The sequence below is a fragment of the Thrips palmi genome, unplaced genomic scaffold (assembly GCF_012932325.1).
Source record: "Thrips palmi isolate BJ-2018 unplaced genomic scaffold, TpBJ-2018v1 HiC_scaffold_10, whole genome shotgun sequence".
Lineage (NCBI taxonomy): Eukaryota > Metazoa > Arthropoda > Insecta > Thysanoptera > Thripidae > Thrips > Thrips palmi.
In genome coordinates, this window is record NW_023144621.1 from 21,233,750 (window position 1) to 21,250,545 (window position 16,796).

The 16,796-nt window shown below is 62.1% G+C and overlaps 2 protein-coding genes and 1 long non-coding RNA gene across 4 annotated transcripts in view; 2 read left to right on the forward strand and 1 right to left on the reverse strand.

The window, feature by feature from the left end:
• The window catches only part of LOC117645920 (AT-rich interactive domain-containing protein 1B-like), a 93,574-nt gene extending 86,717 nt beyond the window's left edge, over positions 1-6,857 (reverse strand). The window contains exons 1-2 of the mRNA XM_034386480.1: positions 6,742-6,857; positions 6,390-6,627 (exon numbers count right to left, since the gene is read on the reverse strand). Of these exons, the coding sequence (XP_034242371.1) occupies positions 6,390-6,627; positions 6,742-6,857 (354 nt within the window). The remainder of the gene's footprint in view (positions 1-6,389; positions 6,628-6,741) is intronic.
• A 1,866-nt stretch (positions 6,858-8,723) lies between these two features.
• Positions 8,724-9,256, forward strand: LOC117652842. Its single transcript, XR_004588187.1, has 2 exons — positions 8,724-8,853; positions 8,923-9,256. It is a non-coding gene; the product is annotated as an uncharacterized LOC117652842 (long non-coding RNA).
• A 1,325-nt stretch (positions 9,257-10,581) lies between these two features.
• On the forward strand, positions 10,582-13,229 carry LOC117652819. Of its 2 annotated transcripts, XM_034397969.1 has the most exons (5): positions 10,624-11,229; positions 11,608-11,770; positions 11,854-11,926; positions 12,612-12,837; positions 13,125-13,229. In XM_034397969.1, the coding sequence occupies exons 1-5, from the start codon at positions 11,118-11,120 to the stop codon at positions 13,130-13,132; spliced, it is 582 nt and encodes a 193-aa protein (XP_034253860.1). In that variant the 5' UTR covers positions 10,624-11,117; the 3' UTR covers positions 13,133-13,229. The 2 variants fall into 2 exon arrangements, with proteins under 2 accessions (XP_034253849.1, XP_034253860.1); XM_034397958.1 differs by lacking the exon at positions 13,125-13,229 and having other exon boundaries at positions 10,582-11,229; positions 12,612-12,866.
• Positions 13,230-16,796: the final 3,567 nt, after the last annotated feature.

Here is a 16,796-nt window from a genome sequence, read left to right on the forward strand (position 1 = left end):
CGGAAAAATATTTCACCATAGACTGGAACAGTGTTAAAGGATAAATATAGCAAGGTGGCGCGCGCAGGGCCGAGCGGCCTGCGTACGGCTGGGTGCGTTCTGCCGGTTTTCTCGCTCGCACGCCGCCCGGGAGCGACAGAGACCGCGTTGGGGACCGCGCGGACAGCGGGCAGAGGCACCGAGTGATCGGTGATCCCGGCCGGATCAAGCCGAGCAGGTTCTCGCCACGCCCCGCCTTGAGATGCAAGGCCGGCGCCCTTATAAGGCCGAGCGGGGCGAAGCGGGGCCCATCGGGGCAGGCGGCAAATGGCACCGACAGTGTTTCCTCCGCGACGTGATGGCCCAGTGAATGGACCAAAAGGAACGAAAGCCTTTCGGGCGATCCACGTTGCAAAAATCCCAGCGTCATCATTTCGCCGGCCGAACTAGGTGGCAAACAACGGTAGCAAACAAAAACATGAGTAGGTTCCGCAGCAGACACACTGGGAGAGCACTCACTGTAGGGCCTTATTGGTATTTTTTCAGCGAGGTCGCAGTGACGGTGCGTTCCATTATTAACGAGGCCGGCGGCCATTAGCACCTCGCCGCGGCGCCCCGCCCCGCCCCGCCACCGCAACGATGCAGACCCGCCGCCTCGGACGCAGACCCGCGTGCCTTGTGGTACTCAGGCGCGCCCGTTGCCCGCCGTCACCAACTTTTTATTAGACCAACTAAGTTTCCTGTTGGCGGTCTCATCTCCTCGGTGTGGGGCGCGTGCACCTATGCTCAGAAAAAAAAATTCCAATGCTTACGCATTGCACGGTGTTCCGGTTGTGGAAATCATTTTGAAATCTGTCATTTAAACGTTAATTACGATAATTTTACCGTTATTTACGTAACTTTGAATCCTACCGATATTTTTACATTCCCAAAAGTGATTCAGTTAACACAATGACCATCTCAGTCCATCTCGCGATCTCGCGATTTACAGTGCTCGCTCATGTTCGTCAACCGAAAGTCATCCGCGTTCCGAAAGCACCCCTCCCGAGTTTAAAAAGTTTGTCAAACCAACCGTCGTGCTGGTTATAGAATTGAGGAAAACATGAGACGAGAACCACAGCCTTTAAAAGCAAGCCAAACAATCCAACCTCAGCAACAATGGAGGGGCAGTTTCAATGCGCGACTACTCGTTTTTTCAGCCTCGCGATTTTCGAAAGGGCGCAGACGCCGAGAAAATTGTTGCCAACTGCGGAAAATCTATTTATTCTGTCTTTTCTGCTGTGAAGTTTTTACTAATGACAGATTTGAATTATGTGTAAATGTTTTATCAGTGTACAGTACAATGAGTGAACATTGGCATTTGTGAATTTTACGGCGTTTTAATTTCTTTTTATCATGGACTTTAAATTTTGACAGTTGGTATAATGGCAGTGGGACGTTTTCATCGAGAATTTTTCTTCATGTTTTTATCATTTTCTTAGAACAGTGATTAGTTTTTGTCACTTTGATGAGGCAGGAAGTTAAGTTTTGGAGGAGTGGCACATTTTTTCTTCGAAACGTTTCTGGAAAATGTGAACGGATAAGGGTGCTTGATTGTTGCAAATTTATGTTTTAGTCGTTTACGGAAAATTTCCACGATAAATTTTTTAGATTTTCTGGACTTTTTATTGTATTATGAAAAGGATTAATATGGCGGGAGCGAAATGTCCATCCTGGGGGGTCCGTAGAAGAAGAATTCTGAGCGGCCCCGGGCAATAGGGGTCCTCCTTCGTCGGAACCCCTAAAAAGAGAGAAAGGGGTAGAATGTAACCAGAAAAAACGTAATATTGCATGGCAGTGCGGCCGCCCTGGTTGTTGGGTGGGGTGGGTGTTCCCTCAAAAATGTGACATCAAAAGAAATGAGAAGCGAGACGTGTGTATGAAATGTTGTGTTCCATCAGAGCAGAAGCGGGTCGCGCCGAAATCATTCGAGACTCGGGAGAGGCCGGGGAAAGGTGGTGGGGGGCACTCCGGGCAGTGGCGCTGGCTGGCTGGCCTGCACAACACAGTTCATCGCCCCCGCGGCCCGGAAGGCCCGGAAGGGAAGCGGCATGCCGAGCCATGCCCGAGCCATGCCATCCGGACCCGTCATACGGATCCCCATGGCATCAATCACACTGCATCGAAGAGCGCCCTTCAGTGCCTCCAGCCCGCCGCGGCGCTGCATTGTTGCGGGGCTTTGCAGCGCGCCCATCAGCGACACGCGTCTCGCCTGTCGTCGACGTTTGTTTGCAATCGGACGAGATAGCGTGGCGCGGCAATTTCTCATATTTACTCCGAAAAAGGCTCGTTCGTCGACGAGCCGCTGTCCGGGCACGTCTTCTCGGCGGCAGCTCATCAACTCCTCTCCCCTCCCTTTCCAGCGACCGGCCACCTCCGCTGTGACTCAGAGCGCTCAAGTGAATGAGTCAGTGGGTTGCCTACTTTGCCCTGGCGCGGCCAGCGCGGCCGACCAGCAATGATGCGGTGCACAGGCAAATCGTCGTGGCGCTGGGCACAGAGAAGGGGATGAAGCTGGGCGGGGAGGCGGATAGGTGGCCGTGGTCCGGAAAAAGACCCGGCGGAGACTCTTTGGGGCCGAGGCAGCCGAGGGCCGTAGAGCGCACCAGGTTTAGCCGATAAATTGGTGGCCGCGTTCCTTCTGCCCCGCCATAAAAAATGGTATCAGGCCGTAGCCACGACGGATGGCCGGCTAAAGGACCGCGCAGAGGGGCCGCCTCGGGCCAAGGGGGCCCGGTGGGGCTCCGAGGAGCTGGCTGGCGTGACAGGGTGTCGTCTTTTCGCGCGTGAAAATGAAATGTTTCCACCACCGTCAAGGTGCACGCGGTCGCACCGCCGCCGCCTCGTACCACTCTATTGTCGTCGCGCGTACATCACTTGTTGAGCAAAATGGACTATCATATTCCTCCTCCTCCTGGCCTTTCCCCCGGCCGCTCCCACGCGAGACACGCTCGCACAAGGATAATGTCACCACGAGCTAGCGCATACGTCTCGGCGGATGCGTGCGACACGGCGCGACGCGCGAGACGCGGCGATGGGAAGAAAGCAACGGCAGTGCTTCGGGAGCGGAGCACAGTGGCGCAACACACTGCACAGTCGGGGCGGGCCAGGGGCGGGCCAGGGGCGGGCCAAGGAAGGGTCGTGGCGGCTTCCTCGGCTACTCGGCGCCGGGGAGCCGGAATGATGAGCTACGGGTCCCCGCAGACGACACGGCCCCCGGCCCTTCGCACGCCAACAACGCGGCGAGCAAGACTCGGCACTCGGCACCCGATCCCGCGGCCAGGACTGGATCGGGCGGGCGGACGGACGGACAGACGTGCAGTAACCGAGTGTTACAGGCCCTTGCCCCAGTTCCTGCGCCACCCTCGCCCGGCCCAGCCCGGCCCGGCCGCGCCGTGAGGCTGCAGGCTGCACCTGGCAAGGGCGTGGCGCATCGACCAAAAGGGGAGGAGGAACCGCGAACGGCGGAGGGAAGGGCGGAAGCGGAGAGGACGAGCGCGAAGAGAATGACAACAAAAAGAAAGGAATATGGGACTTCTGTTTGCCGGAGGACGCGCAACGACCCGCGGGCACATGGGATCAAAAGTTTACAGAGGGGATGGTGTGTGAGTGTGTGTGTGTGTGTCTGTGTGTGTGTGTGTTTGCGTACTTTTCTTTTTGTGAGTACGCTGGGTGCGCCTGGTGGTAAGAAGCCACCGGGGCTCAGGTGTTGTCATGACAGCCGGGCTGGCTTTAGGGCAGAAAGATGGCGCTTGGGCGAGGTGAAGCAGGCCCTGCTGTTGCTCAGGGCCTCCTCCAGGAGCCTCCGGGACCCCGGCAGTCACACGGCGATCATAAAGACAAGCGGGCCGGGCGTGGAGGACGTCGCCGTGGCGTCGCCGTGGCGTCGCCAGGGGAGTGATCGTTAAAGGCAGCCGCCCTGGTGCCGGCCCGGTCGGGCCCGGTGCCGCTCTCACGACAGATTCTAAACACGCTCTCAGGTCCTGCCGGTCCCCAGGTGGCACAAGCCGGCGCGATAAATCGACCACTACTGTCCCGCCGGAACCAGCCAAGGAAAAGAGAAAGAGGGGCCGAACCTAGGCGAACCAGAAGGAGAGCAGAGCCGCAGCGACCCCTGTGCGGCGCAGCGCCGAGTTACCTCATCCAGAGAGAAGCAGCGAACAGCCAGTCCTGAGCACCAGACTTCCACCTACATGCAATCCTTGAGTACGGAAAGAAGCGCAATTACTATGCGACTCGGTGCACCTGAGTGACTCCGGAGGGGCGGGAGGCGGCGGGGGGAGGGGGCCGTCGACGTCCTTACGACCCACCTGTGGACCACCATGCACCAGGGACCGCGCTGCGCTGCGCGCGCTGCGCGACGCTGCGCCAGTCTGGGCCGCCGTGTCATCGAGTCGAAAACAGGGCAAATCACGGACGGCAAACGACCGCACAAAGCACGACACGGGCTTGCAAAGGGGAAGAGAAAAGAACAACACGCCGGCGGGAAATCCGACAAGTTACTCGACGGCTGCAGCTGAATGTGGGTCCCCCGCATCGGCCACATATTATTTTTGCGGCGCCGCACAGCGCCGCACAGCGCGCAAAACGGAGCAAAAGCCCGCATTCCAGCGCGGGCGGCTTGTGCCTCGGCTTGCGCACAATGCGCACGCACATTAACATAGCAGGGTCAGTAGGTGAGGTGGCGCGGAGAGGAGGGAAGCCAGACGAGAGCGCCGACGCCGCACAAACCCCGCCCCCGCATGGCCCAGCCGGGCCCAGCCGGGCCCAGCCCTTCACGCGGATCTGCCCCCATAATTATGTCACGACCAAATTGCGTTAAAGTTTGCACAGCGCTGCAAAATCCGACAGGGGGAGGAGGGAGATCCCCCGCGCACGCACCAGGCACGCGCCCGCTCCCTATCGCTTCGGGAAAAAGACTACACGCCAAGTTCGTTTTGGATTTCGAATTTCAAATTCGATTCGAATTTCAAATTTGATTTCGAATGCACACACGGTTTCTCCTTCAACAACACAACAATTGCGCGGCGCTGCACAAATCAATGCCAGGGTCTCTTGGCTCCGCTATCCAGGAACAAAACCGCAAAGTATGTAGAGCCGGCCGGAGCGCGCGCTCGCGTGGCGGCGCGGCGGGCCTGACCGAGATGCTGTGTGTTTGTGTCCGCATGGCCGAGCGGGCAGCTGGCAATTCGAGTGTGTGTGTGTGTGTGTGTGTGTGTGTGTGTGTGTGTGTGCACACGCGCGTGTATGTACGTTTGTTAGTGTGCGCAGTACGTAGATTGCTGTCTGCCCACGCACCAACGGGGATATCAAAGCGACTCTCTTCGTACGGCCGGACACCGTGTCGCGGCCACACGCGCTGCCGGGGCGGCCTGGGCCGAGGCCTGGGCTGCCTGGCGAGCAGGTTGTTGTCGAAACGGAGCGAGCGCATTATTTGGCCGGTCGCGGCCATGACCCGGGAGCGAAGAGCGAGCCGCCGGGCCGGATGCGCCCGCCGCCGCGCCAGAAAGTCGAAAGTCGAGCCTGCCAAAGCAGCCAGCGCTACCGAAAGACAAAGCGCGGCGCAAACACGGACGGGCAGACGGACGGACCGCGTTTGAGTCACTTTCGAAGCCATTGTCGCCGTCTGCAACCATACCACACCGCCTGCCAAACAGCCGCCACTTTCTCCGCGTCCTCCGCGTCGCCGTCGTGGACACGAAGCTGGCGGCGCACGGGTTAATATTCACGCCCCATCAATGATGCACCGCGGCGACGCGGCGCTGAGAGCATGCCGGCCTACTGGGCCTGCCCCGCCCGGCCTGCCCCGCCCGCCGCGCGTTGCCCAGGTCGTTGCGCCGCGCAGCCTCATCCTCAGCTCATCCCCGGCGCCCTACAATATCGCGGATCAATATTACACGCAGTCATCGCGTTGCGGAGCGTTGCGGAGCGTTGCGGCGCCCGCCGCGGAGCAAGGCGAGGTCCACAGGGGGGTCTTGGACTGCAGGACGCCAGGGCACCTTCTCCAGAAGACAAGAAAGGCCGAATCTGGGGATCCTTGCGGTGCGAGCCGCGGTGGCAGGGCGGTCTAGCCCAGTCCGGGCCGCGGCCACCCACCGCACCGCCTGGCACCGCCCCACTTATGACAGCAACATGGTTCCATTGGGCCGAGCACTCCTAATTACCGAAGACCAGTGGGGCCGGGCGAGCCGGGCGAGCGTCAAACGGTAGCACGCCAAGGGGGCGTGCCCGCCGCGATCACGCAGGGCCGGCGTGGTGGCCACCGACCTGGCCGGCCTGCCCATTGGGCGGTTCGGGCGGCCTAGGCCATGGGGATCTCGATCGCCATCTACACGACGTCGGTCGCGGCAACCACAGGTGTGAGCGCCTACCTGTTTGTCGTCGTCCTTGCGCTCGAAGCGCTCGAACTTGAAGCTGTTGCTGCGGTACAACTCGTTGGTGGGCTCCTTCCTGGTGCCGCGGCAGATGCGGCGCTTGAGGGCGCGCGCCCTGAACTCCATCATATGCTTCGAGTCGAGCAGGTCCACGTAGCAGTTGTGCAGGTTGTCACTGAACACGCGCATGAACCGGCGGCCGCAGCGGCGCGCGCCCTGCAGCACGTCCGCGGCGGACGAGGGGGCGGGGCCCAGGGCGCCCAGGGCGCCGGCGTCGGGCGGGGGCGAGATGGCGCCGAACAGCTGATCGTGCCGCGAGCCGCTCACGCCGGCCAGCAGCTCGGCCCACTGCGCGTGCCGCAGGGCCACGGCGTTCCCCGAGGCCTCCGAGGACGCCGACGGCGGCGACTCCTCGTCCGGAGTCTTGGCGGCCACCGGCGTCATGTCCCCTCCCTGCTCCGCCATGCTGGCAGCATGCACCGGACACGCACCGACGGCGCTGCGGGCCGCGCAGTGCGCTCCACGCCGAGCTCGACGACGCCAAGCCGCGGCGCCGCGGCACGAGACGATCTCAGCGTGAGACTGGCCGCGGCGCGCAACGCTGCGCCACGCCAGGCCAAAGCCCGGGCCCCGGTGCCCCCACCCCTGCCGGCCATGCCCTGCCGGCGCTCCCGGCCCTCCCGGCCCCCGCCCGGCGCGGCGCGCAGCCCGCATAGCGCGGCCCGGTCCGACCGGAGGCCCGCCAAGCTACGCCAAGCTACGCGAAGGGCGGGGTGGGCGCCAAGGCGGGGGTGGGGCGGTAGGGGTGTCGTGGGGGTGGGGCCAGCGCTCTCGCCTAGGCTCTCGCCATCCCCCAGCTGCCCGCCCCCGCGGCATCCCCCCACGGCCCAGGGACATTGACGTTCGCCCGGCCGCCTCGATGCCCAAACAAACATGCAGCCTCCACTGCCACAGTGCCACAGTACCCTTCGACCCCGTTTGTCAAAGGCGTCCACGCACCCAAGATGCAAGCCACAGCCCGCAGCGACGGTGCACCGCCCACTCACTCCAAATCCAACCCACGCAGATTAGTGACCGGTCCTTGGTCCTTGCGACACAGTGCCACCGGTGCCAGGCGGCAATCTTGCCTCATCCGAGTTATGACACATCGATAGTGCCGTTGGCGCTCGTGGATACTCCGCGCCGCGAGGGCCAACACGCAGCGTCGACGAGGCGGGGCGTATCGCCGCTAGCGCCGCGACGCGGAGTAGCGGCAGGGCGCGGAGTATCGCCAGCCCCGCCGACCTCTCACTCCGCGCCCCTTCCCCTCCCCTTCTCCTCTCCTTCGGCGCCTCTCTCATCCATACATTCATTGGAAGAAAAACAACCGGGCCCACCCATTCGGAAGTAATCGAGCAACATCGTAACACTGCTTAGCTCTAGCAAAAAGAAATGAGTACATGGTTCAAAGGCATCTTTTAGTACTTTTACCGAGGAGCAAAAAGTGCTTTACGGAATACTTACAGACCGTGGTGCAAAAATTCATTTGCGTAGCACATACTTACCGTGGTGCAAAAATATTTTTAGTACTCGCGTGGTGCAAGTATATTTTAGTACCTACCGTGGAGCCAAGAAAATGTTAAAGTACCCACCGGTGTGAACTAAAAAATGTTTCACGTAATACTCACCATGGTGCAAGCAAAAATGATCTAGTACCTACCACCCCGCAAAAAAATACTTACCACGATGCGCAAAAACCAAAATTAATGTCCAAGCACTTATTCACAACATATATAGCGCTGAAAATACGTTGCAGAACCTACGTTTGACAGATGCTCATCGCTTAGTTTCAACGTCTCTTGGCCGTCGTCGCTGCCTTCGCGCTGGAGCGTCGGCCCCGCCCCGCGGCCACGGTGCCGTCTGGGGGAAGCCCCGACGGCCCCGACGCGGTCTAGAGTACGGATTCTACCCGGTCGACCGACCCCGCCCCACCCCAGGGTCGTCCAGTGGCAATGACACTGGCGAGGGAGGAGGATGCGGGAGGTGTGTCAATCGGTCGTTCGAAATCGTATCGGATCTGAGCAGCTTTGATTTGAAAACGAACAAACGATGTGAATTTTCCGAGTTGACGATTTTTCAGGGCTAAAACCACTGAAAAAGTCCACCACTTTCAGGCCTACTCGTGTTTGAACTGAACTGTCAGAAATTCGATTCGATGCCACCAAGTAAAGCACGCCTCGATTCACGTGCAAACGAACCACGAAACGACAGGGACACGATTCACGATTCTGACAAACATGAAAACAAGTACATGGAACTGACGTCCGCGGCGTTGATGATCGCATTTGGTGAATTTAAGTCGTGCAGCACGACAGTCCATTCCTGACAAGCAGTCCCTCGGACACGACGTATTGTCCGGCAGTATAAATTGGCGCGTCGAAGACTGCCGGCGGTCAGTCTTCCCTCCGCCAGGCCAAATCACGTAAGTGCCTTCCCTTCATCATCGCGCCTCGAGCCGCATTTCCAACTTCGATTTGGAACTCTTTTGCAGCCACCATGTCCAAGCTGTGCTGCCTGCTGCTGCTGCTGGCCGTCGCGCTGGCCTGCCTGGCCACGGCCGCCGACGCCAGAGGCCTCTTCGGCAAGATGATGAAGAAGGTGGCCTGCACGGCGGCCGGCCCCTTCAACGTCATACTCCCGGTGGGGGGAGCCGCCTGTATATGACGAGCTAGGCCGCGATCACGACAACGCCCGAGCCACACAAAGGACGCCGTCAACGCCAAAAAGAATCATTCGCCGCGAGTAAAACGTTTCCAATCAGCCTTTCATAGCCTCTGCTCTTTGTGCCGCCCTCCAGTTGAAACATAAAAACCGGACCAGATCGAGCCAGCGTATGTGTTTGTCCGCGGCTCGCGGATATCGGGCGCCGCGCTCTGAAATACGGCAAAGCGGCCGTCACGGCCATAAGTCACAATGAGAGCCGCGGCTTTCGGCTCTCACCTGCAGCCCCGCGGCGCTGCGCTCGCCACTAAGGGGCTGCGCTCACACGCGCGGCCCACAGCCTTGACACCACGCCGCGCGCCACGCCGCGCGCCGCGCCGCCACGCGCATGCCGTCGCATTCGTCCTTCCGCGGACTTGGAGAACGATAGCCCTGGCCCGGCGGCTGGAGGCGCGGCGCGGCGCGGCGTGCCCACACGTACGCTATCGCCAGCCGTCGTGGCAGACGTCCATTGCAAAACCGCATAGCCGGCAGAGAACAGCGTCCCCACCTGACACACTGCAGTCACTTGGGTTGCCTATGCCTCTGTTGACAGGGGAACGGGCCCAGTAACCCGCGCAGTCCATCCTTGGCCCAGTACCCCAGTCCACTGCAGCTGTCTCTCTCGCCGAATGTCAAACCGCGGTGGTGGCCGCGCGTCGGGCAGCACGCCGTCAACAGAGACAGCACCGCGTCAACAGAGACAGCACCGCGTCAACAGAGACAGCACCTCGGCAACAGAGATAGCACCGCGTCAACAGAGACAGCACCTCGGCAACAGAGATAGCACCGCGTCAACACAGACAGCACTGCGTCAACACAGACAGCACCGCGTCAACACAGACAGCATCCCGTCAACACAGACAGCATCCCGTCAACACAGACAGCACCGCGTCAACACAGACAGCATCCCGTCAACACAGACAGCACCGCGTCAACACAGACAGCATCCCGTCAACACAGACAGCACCCCGTCAATTGAGGCAGAACCCCATCAACATAAACAGTACGCCGTCAATAGAGACAGCAGGGCGTCAATAGAGACAGCACCCCGTCAACAAAGACAGCACGCCGACGGGTAATCTGTTTACTCTGTGCGGTCGCGCTTGCTTAGACTGTACACACCGGCGTGTACTTGGGCGCTGTCTGGCGGGCGCTGGCGTGCCGCGGCGCGCGGGGTGCGAACCGCCCTCGGCACTTACTCTGAGGCGAGGCGAGGCGCGCCAAGACGCATCGCTATTGGCGCGCGCGCGGCGGCGCCTCTTTATTCAGTGTCGCCTCGGTGCGCCAGGACGGCGACGGGCGCGACGGCCACGGCCAGGACGGCCAGGCCCGCGTCTCGCAGACAACGGCCGGCTGATGGAGGCGAGGTGTCACCACACGGCCGGCGTGTGTACGACACGAAGCAGAGGCATTGCGTTGGAGCGCGGCCAGACGGCCAGTGCTGGTTCACAGAGCGTCGCAGCGTCGCAGCGTCCCGGCACTGCTAATGCATTCGGCCCGGGCGGGGCGGCGCGGGGCGTGGCATCAGGGCGCTGCATGCTCTGTCGCTGCGCCTGGTTAGATAATCCCGATTTATTCCCGCCACGTCTACGCATTGTTTACATGTGCCGTAATAGAATTCACGCGAGCCGTATCAGCCGGCGGAGCGCCTCTTTGTTGCTGTTAGTCGAACCACGCAAAATAAAACGCTACAAAAAAAATGGGAACGGAAAAAAATTGGCTGCCCCCGACCGCACGCGGGAAAGGAAATCACTGTCAGCCCTCCTCCTCCGTATCCGTTTTACGTCCCATTCGCTCCCTTCCCCCGAATAATCAGTGTCGTCCAGGCGGCGCGCCCCGCGCCCTGACCTTGACCTCGCGATAAGCCAAGTCTTTATATATGGGTGGGAGGTCGGCCGCCGCGGCCAGTGTTCGTATCGAGTCGCTGCAAACAAACGGGATCGCTGTCAGAGCAGTCGCTCCACTTCGGCCTCTCCATTCATCATGCCCCAGTCCCGTTCCCGCGCGCTGCGCCCGCTGCGTCCGCTCCGGGCGCTGCCCCTGCTCCTCGTGCTGCTGCTGGGCGCCGCCTGCCAGGACCTCAACGACGAGTACCGTGAGTGCACGTCAGCGTGCGTCAGCGTGCGTCAGTGCCGGTAGGGGCTGCGCATGGAACTTTGAATGGGACTCGAGTGGAGCACGTTCAACTGTGGTTCTCAGGGTGCGGATATGTCGCGGGTACCGATTTCCTCGTCGACAGATGTCGATTCAAGCACGGCTCCACGTGACAGGACCGATAGACAGCGTGGAGAATCAATTAAGCGCAATCGTCTGTTTGGGTCGAATCTCATTTGAGGGCCACGGACGGAGCGCCCTTCAACCCGAGTTGGCCACCAAAGCTGGTTTCCCGGCCGCTGAGCGCGCTGGGCGCCTCCCCGCGGGAACTCATCAGACTTGCCGATGATGCGGGACTCGAACCCTTAACCCTTTGCAGGCCGCGTGGTGCTGGTGGAGAAGCACGCCTTCCTGAGGGGCAGGTCCGTGGACATTTCGCTCATCGAGGCGCCCGGCATCCAGAAGCTGCTGGCCATCGTCTGCAGGGACTCGACCATGGCCTTGTGCAAGGGCTTCTCGCTCGACGGCAAGGGCGTGCACCCGTACGTCCACCTCCTTATCGCGCGTTTCTCGGAAATTCCACCGGCAACTCTATTTCACTTTTCGCTCTTTTTCCAACGCGCAGGATGATGCGGGAGCCCCTCTCCTACAACCCGGACGACGTGTTCGAGGCCTTCTTCGGCGGGCCGTTCAAATCCGTGAGTACAGAGTCGCGTTGGCCAAACAGCGCGCCTATCCAAACGGCCGTGTGCCGCTAGGCCGTTCCCTTCCAGGCCCTCTAGGCCGCTAGGCTGCTCCAGACCGCCTTGCTTCATGTTGGCTGGGGTGGCGTGCAAGCTCACGTGCCCGCATCGAGGCACGAACAACAGCCTGTCTGCGTGCGTGCCGCCGTGGGCCGCGTGGGCCGCGCGGGGCAGGTGTGGCTGCCGCCGTGGCCCTCGCAGCCCCTCGCCCTCACCAAGAGCCTCCTGTTCATGCCGCCGGGCCGCGCGGGGCAGGTGTGGCTGGCGCCGTGGCCCTCACAGCCCCTCGCCCTCACCAAGAGCCTCCTGTTCATGCCGCCGAGCCACGCCGGTGAAGCACCCGGGTAGCTTGCCCTAAACGGCCAGCTTGGGCCGAGACCCACTTCGGTTTGCTGGGAGCTGCAGTCAGGAATATTTGAATCACAAACGACATACTTAAGAATAGGATTCAAGGCCATTTCGAAACGCGCAGAGCGCCCTTTGGGGGCTTTTCATTCCAGCCAACCTCTTTGTACAATCAGCCCTGACAAAAATAATCCCGCTCCTTCCAAACCCTTCCACGGAGAGCCCAAGTCAGTATCCGTCGAGCAAAGAAAGGAAAGGATTAGACCCTTATGCAGCTTCCGCTTCCGCCTTGCAGAGGCTGTTCGGGCCGGACTCGTCGGGCAAGGTGCTCAAGAACTACTTCACGCTGTCCCACCTGGAGGACGGCTCCTTCGAGTTCGACTACGAGTACAAGCAGGAGGACGGCAAGCAGAAGTCCACCATCAAGACCAGGCCCCGGGACAAGGACGTGGAGTTCACCTACCTGTTCATCGGCGCCGAAGTGCGCATCGGAGTGTCCGACCCCGTGGGCTCCGTCACCAGTAAGCTGGGCTAACCACAGTGGGCCAGACACAGGCGGTCAAAACAGGAGACGCCTTTTGAGCTCCAGAGTCGCTACAGAGGACTCGAACCGAGCGTTTGACCCCACCACTAGATTCCTCGTTCGGAGAGCAATTCATAATGGGGTCACACGTTCCGTTGTAGTCCCCTTTAGCGACACTGGAGCTCAAAACGCGTCTAGAATTTTGGGCGCCTCCGGCGGTCTTCTGTGCGCACCCTCTCTCGCTCCCTGCCCCAATGACCAACGTTTTCGTTTCTTTCCTTACAGGTTTCTAAACCTCGACTCCGCCGTTCCGCCGGTCTTGTTCCTGCTTGCGTCTGTGATATTACAGCAGTGTAAAATTAAGGTCATATTAAATTATTTTCAGTAGAAGTAAGCGTGATTTCCCCTTTTCCACATAGATTTCGCGGCCAACATTGCTGCAGCATAATTAAGAAGCTCGCCCTTGCTCGCCATTAGCGTGCGCCACTCTGTCCTGCTGGTTAGGCCCGCCTCGCCTCTCCCGCACGGCGGACGGGCCGCACGGCCTCGCCGCCTCGCCGCGGCGCGCGCCGGGAATTTTAAGTCCGGCCTCTGTGCGCTACGCTGTGCTGCGCTAGGCTGTGCTACGCTGCGCGCCCCGGGGGCTGCAGCCGTGGCCTGGCCGTGGCCGTCCGTCGGCCCGCCGCCGCGCTGCCTCCCCCAAGCCCTGCTCCTCGCCCATCTTTCCAGACAGCAGAATGATTTATTGGTGGACGTATCGACGATACCGGCCGGGTTTGCTTTGCTATCCGCGCGTCGCAACGGCCGCGACGCCGCCGGGGCGGGCAACGCAATGGCAGCTTGGCCGCCGAGTCAAACGGCTTGTCCAGCAGCGCGAAAACCTGGCGGGGAAACAAGCACTGTTCCTCATTAGCCCTGCTGGAAGGCCGCGGAGGTGTCCATGACGGCGTCATCAGTGCCGCCCCGCCGACGCCCATGCCGCCCATGACGTCCATGACGTGCTGCGAGTCGCTGGGCCACGCTACGGCCGGGCGGCGCGGCGCCAAGGCTGCAGGTGTGGCATGGCTGTAGCGCACGCTAGCGCACCGCCCGGCCCAGCAGGGCGGAACAGGAACAGTCGTCCTGGCAGTTAATTCGGCGCGCGTGCCCCTTGCCCCGCCATCCACCAGTTGAATTCCCGCTGCAGCTGCTGGGATGCGCTGCGGGGGTGGGCCCGGGTGGGCCTGCGGCGGGGTGGGGTGGGGGTGGGGCCCTGGTGGGGGCGGTGGGAGGGTGACTTAGGCCCAGCAGGCCCTACCGGCGCCCATCGCCGTCCGTCCGCCGCGTCGGCACGGCCATGGCGCAGCCCGGCGGCGTGGCGCGAGGCGCGCGAGGCGCACTCGACGTCTAGGCGGGCCAGGGTGAGGGTGACTGGGACCGGGCCAGGCGCAACGCAACGCGCCGCCACCGCCCGCTCGCTGCTCGCGTCTCGCGGCGCGCCAGTCGCCCGTCGCCAGCGCCGCCACCCGAACGCACCTCGCGAACCGCGCCAACCGCGCCAACCGCGCCAACCGCGCGACACCGACGTCGGCGTCGACCCGGGGCGAGCGTCGCCACGCCTGCCGGCCGCGCGGTCGGTCGGCCAGTCCAGCAGGCAGCCCCGCGACGAGGCCGCGCCGTCCTCGTCGGCCCGGTGGCCCGGTGGGCCGGCCCACGCCGCGTCGCGCCGCGTCATCCCCGGCCGCCGCATCGCCGTCGTCGGCGTCGTCGAGCCTCGTCCGTCGTTTCCGCATAAATTCGGTGGTGGCGACGCGTGGAAATCGTAAAGTGGTGGCGCCGGCCGCGCCGCCCCGCGCCGCGCCAGCCCGGTTATTTTCTGCGCCGCCATCGCGCGGCGGACGCGCGGCCAAGGTGCCGCGGACGGACTCGTATTGACAAACAACGCCGCGCCCAAGTGACAACGCGAGTGCATCCCGCTCATCGGCGACCCGCGACCTCGTCGTCCTCGTCGTAAACCTGCAGCGGACTTCCCTGGGATTAAAGGCGCGAGCGGCGCCGCGTCGCGCCGGACTTGGCCAGTTGGCGGGGGCGGCCGGGGCGGCCGGCGGGGGCTGTCGTGGATACGAGGTGAGGCAGTGGAGTGGGGTGCCTTTTATTATTCCTCATCGAGGCAGGGCACGGCCGGCGACGGCAGGGGTTTATCTCTTTTGGAAATGAGGCCAGGCCGGGGCGGGGCGGGGCGGGCAGTACCGGCAACACCTCACCGGATTAAACGGACTCCATAAAGTATGCCCAAAACAAAGACAGGCAAACTTTACGGTCGCGCGGCAAAAATTTCAAATGGGGACAAAATAAGATGCAGAAAACTTGGAACTTTTCAAAGTGGCACCAGGCAGCCCATGGCGGCTTCTGCAGTGCTATACGTATACGTGGACCAGCAGACCAATCTGGCAAACGGACACGACTCCGGGCTATTTTGACGCTCTGTGGAGCTCAAATCCAACAGGATGGTATCGTACTGCCTTCGAGCAGCGGCCCATTCAATGAGGCCTCCAGAGCGGCCAAGCAGGTCCTCCGAATCTGACCCACTGCGCGCAGTGCGGCGCAGTGGTCACCGAGGCTGCTGCCTGCGTGTAGCGCGGTGGCACCCCGCCTGGACCCGCCCCTCACCGCGAGGCGGTTCGCGCTCCGCTCCGCGTGACTCACAAGTACCGCTTCGTAAACTCCCTTCCGGAGACACCCTGCCTCCGTCACTCCAACCACTGGGAAGCCCAAGGCCGCGCCTTCAACACCCTCGACAACGCGCGTCCAGTCCGCCGCAGTCTCCGCGACGCAGCGCCCTCGACACGCTTCAAAGGGAAACCGCGGCGTTCCACGTCCTCTCAAATTGCTTTTTGTTTTTGTTTTTAACCGATATCGCTGTCACTGCGCGGCCCAGGCGCGGCGAGGAAAGGGACGGACATTAACGAGTCTGTGGCGTGGCTTGTCGTGGCTTGGCGTGGCTTGGCGTGGCTTGGCGTGGCTTGGCGTGGCTTGGCGTGGCGTGGCGTGGCTTGGCGTGGCTTGGCGTGGCTTGGCGTGGCTTGGCGTGGCTTGGCGTGGCTTGGCGTGGCTTGGCGTGGCTTGGCGTGGCTTGGCGTGGCGTGGCGTGGCTTGGCGTGGCGTGGCGTGGCGTGGCGTGGCGTGGCGTGGCGTGGCGTGGCGTGGCGTGGCGTGGCTTGGCTTGGCGTGGCTTGGCGTGGCGTGGCTTGGCGTGGCGTGGCGGGCACGCGACACTCGTGTCTCGCGGCAGTCAAGCAGTCCCCTCGCTCTCGTAGGGCGTCCCGTTGGGGCGCGAGAGAGACAGGCCGATGGAACGCTGTCAGTCCGCCTGCAGGCAGTCGAGCGCGCTTTCCAGGTCGAGTCACCGTGCTGCGCCGCTACGCCATCAAAGCCCCCATGGCTGCCCGGACGGGGGGCTCATCCCGCTGCATTCAATTTGCCTCCACCAAGGTCACCAGACTGATTCCGAGAGTCGGTTTCGTCGCTCTGTCTCTCCCGCCCTCATGGGGCGGCCCCTATACAGGTGCGAGCGAGACAGAGCCACAAAAGTGACTCTCGGAACCAGGCTGCAGGTCGCACAGCGCCGCACAGCGCGGTGCACGGTGGGCCTGGAAACGCAACCGCCGCACGCTCCCTATGTGATCTGGCACGTGGAACACAAAACACCCCCCCCCTCCCGACCGCACCTCATCAGCTGCTGCTCAGCCGACTGAGATGATTGGTCAAGTGCCACGCAGCGCCGAGCAGAGCGGCCGCGACGCAGCCGGGGCCTGTCGGGCCGGGCCGAGCCGGGGGCTGCTCCCCGAAGCCAGCGCGCTCCCAGTGTGACGATTCATCTTATCCGTCAGGAGATAGATGCCGGCCCAGAAGGGGGGGGGGGGGGGGGGGGCACGCCGCATCGCGGTCTATTACGTCTGCATAAGCGCCTAGAGGGAA